The 2,514-nt window shown below is 37.6% G+C and overlaps 1 protein-coding gene across 1 annotated transcript; it reads right to left on the reverse strand.

The window, feature by feature from the left end:
* Positions 1-675: 675 nt before the first annotated feature.
* Positions 676-2,139, reverse strand: LOC149158657 (protein LURP-one-related 8-like). Its single transcript, XM_089433349.1, has 3 exons — positions 1,753-2,139; positions 1,395-1,637; positions 676-1,302 (listed from the first exon to the last, which is right to left on the reverse strand). The coding sequence occupies exons 1-3, from the start codon at positions 2,002-2,004 to the stop codon at positions 1,168-1,170; spliced, it is 630 nt and encodes a 209-aa protein (XP_089289475.1). The 5' UTR covers positions 2,005-2,139; the 3' UTR covers positions 676-1,167.
* Positions 2,140-2,514: the final 375 nt, after the last annotated feature.

Below are 2,514 nucleotides of genomic sequence, written 5' to 3' on the forward strand. Positions count from 1 at the left end.
TGGATATGGTTGAAAATAGTTTTTTTAAATAATAAGAATTTTAATATATATGTAATATAATATAAAATGAAGTAGCTATGATAATATTGTTAAGTACTTTTGAAATGATTTTTTTAATAAATTTTATATCATAAAATTATTCAGGCCCTGCGTTTTAAATTTCTTAATAATAAATTTAATCTATATGGTTATGATTTTATAAAAAGTATATAAAACACCAGCCATGATACTACATGTTTAAGTGTCTTCCAAAAGCATATTCTTTTATATAAATTTTGTATCATAGAATTATTCAAATTATGTATTATTATGTATTAAGATATTTTAATGAGAAAGTTAACTTAAAGTAAGTTCTCACAAACTTATTCCCCGAAATACCTGCTATATTTTATTGATCAAGAAATAAAAGTCGTTTTCATACATTTTGAGGGTTTATAAATTATTTCACATTTGCTCGCTGGTGAATGGACTCCCTTTACAATTACGTCGACTGGTGAATGGATAGAAAGGTATCCACCAGTGCTTAACATAGATTATCTAAGTCGTACATTCACAACAAGAAAGTATCTAATTCAATGACACTCCATTAGCGTTGCTTCTCACTTGAAAACTACCCTTCAGATGTTTAAGGCTAAATGACAGTAGAGAGTTAAAAATCCGACAATCATGCCTTTCAACAAAAAATAATCATATCCATTTTACCTTAGAAAATTCAATTTACATACCATCTACATAGAAAATTCGTCAACCGAAAATGACCATACACATCTTCCCCAACCAAAAATAAATATATCCATCTTACTGTACAATACTCAAATACCAATATGCACATGGCAACGGAGCACCAAGTGCTTCAATTTACAACATACACATGGGAATGGGGCACCAAGTTCGTTGACTTGGGCAAACAAGGTCAAAAATCGTTATCCTAGGCCGAAAGGAGTTTGCTGACTCTACTGACCTAACCTACTCTAAACATGGCGTCACATTCGAGTGAAACACACTATTCCACAATTCTCACATATTCCGAAGTGGGATTCTGTACCTTTAAATCCTCTTCATCGGAATTTGGAATTTCGAATGCCAAGAATACCAAGAGAGGAGGAAACCCTAAAACATATTCCTTCTCCCCGTTTCCTTCTGCTACCCCTTGGAGAGGATGGGCTTTCAATCCGACGGCATGATCTGATCGAGAGCGATAATCAATCCCATAACCAAAGCTTGGTCGTCGCCAGGACTCACTATCAGATTGAACACATCTCCTCCCAGTGTTATCTCTGGTCTCACGTGCTTTGGCTTCACCTGAAAGAAAAACACCAAATATTTTCAGAACTTGGCATGAACACACCCCAATGAATAACTCTGAGCGTACATATAGATTGTAACATACATACCTCTGCAACGACCTCGTTAAAGCTATTCATAATGGTGAAGCAACGCTTGGCATAACATCCTTCAACATGGTAATCTGGCGTCTTCTTCATTTTGCTCTTAGCCGAAGACGTACACATGTACACTTCTGCTAAGCTCTTTCTGGTTATTAGCAGAGATGGCGCCCTTCGAATGACGAACAATGGTTTCTGGCCATCCCGGAACTCTCCTAAGAATCCTCGCCATTCATTATGTAGACTCAGCCTCTGTTTCACATACAATAATACAATTCAGTGTGCTTTCAAACGTTGCAGAGATTTTGTTCTTCAAACGAGAAAACAACGAAGATCAATTTGAAAGATATTATATATGTTTGCATACCTTCCGCCGCAACGTGAGGATCGCCACTCCTGCAGCGTCCATGAGAACGACTTGATCCTGGGGATCTGAAGGATAGTTGTCCACTCTAAACACAAGGTTGCCGCTGGAGTCGAAAACAGTACAGCCATTGCAGCTGAAAACAAGAGACTTTTTCCACACTGTGAGCGCTGTGGCAGACGCCTTGGAGACCTTATCGTCGATCCAATCATGCCCGGCGAACTCTGGTTCGTGTGGATGAATCTTGGGACTCATGCTTCCTGAGAATATGAGGCAGAAGGAGCAAAAAGACAGAGATCAAGTGTAGGAAGAATAGTAAGGAATGAATAATGTGTATGAAACACGTAGTCAACTACTGCTGATTCCCCCTCTGCTTGATCCCTTCTTATACTCGGATTGCCATTGCATTTGAAATTCCCATCTCTCATGTTCACCAGAAATAAAATATATTACTAGCTCCTATGATATATTTAAAAGATGATAACCATAGCGATAAAGCCACCGAAGTTTGAACTTTATTGGTGGTAGTCTATTCAACTTTATATTTACATTATAATAAGGTTGTGAATAGGAGTCACCACTCCTTACAACCTAGGGTGGGGCAAGTTGCAGCTAGTGGTCCGTATGTGTACAAAACATTACTTGGCGGTCGCTGTTAAGGTGGAATTAATATGTTAACTGTGATGATAAGAACGAAGGTCGTTTCAAACACAGTTTATGAAAAGAAATGTGTCATCGACATCAACGCATGGGGTTCTTAATTTC

This window comes from Pinus tabuliformis, chromosome 5_2 (genome assembly GCF_031772625.1).
Source record: "Pinus tabuliformis cultivar Carrire ecotype Pingquan chromosome 5_2, CPIR1, whole genome shotgun sequence".
Lineage (NCBI taxonomy): Eukaryota > Viridiplantae > Streptophyta > Pinopsida > Pinales > Pinaceae > Pinus > Pinus tabuliformis.

Coding starts and splice junctions, on each gene's coding strand:
- LOC149158657 (XM_089433349.1), bottom strand. CDS start 2,004: ATGAGTCCCAAGATTCATCCACACGAACCAGAGTTCGCCGGGCATGAT. Junction 1,638..1,752: donor TCCTCACGTTGCGGCGGAAG/GTATGCAAACAT, acceptor TATGTGAAACAG/AGGCTGAGTCTACATAATGA. Junction 1,303..1,394: donor TTAACGAGGTCGTTGCAGAG/GTATGTATGTTA, acceptor TTTTTCTTTCAG/GTGAAGCCAAAGCACGTGAG.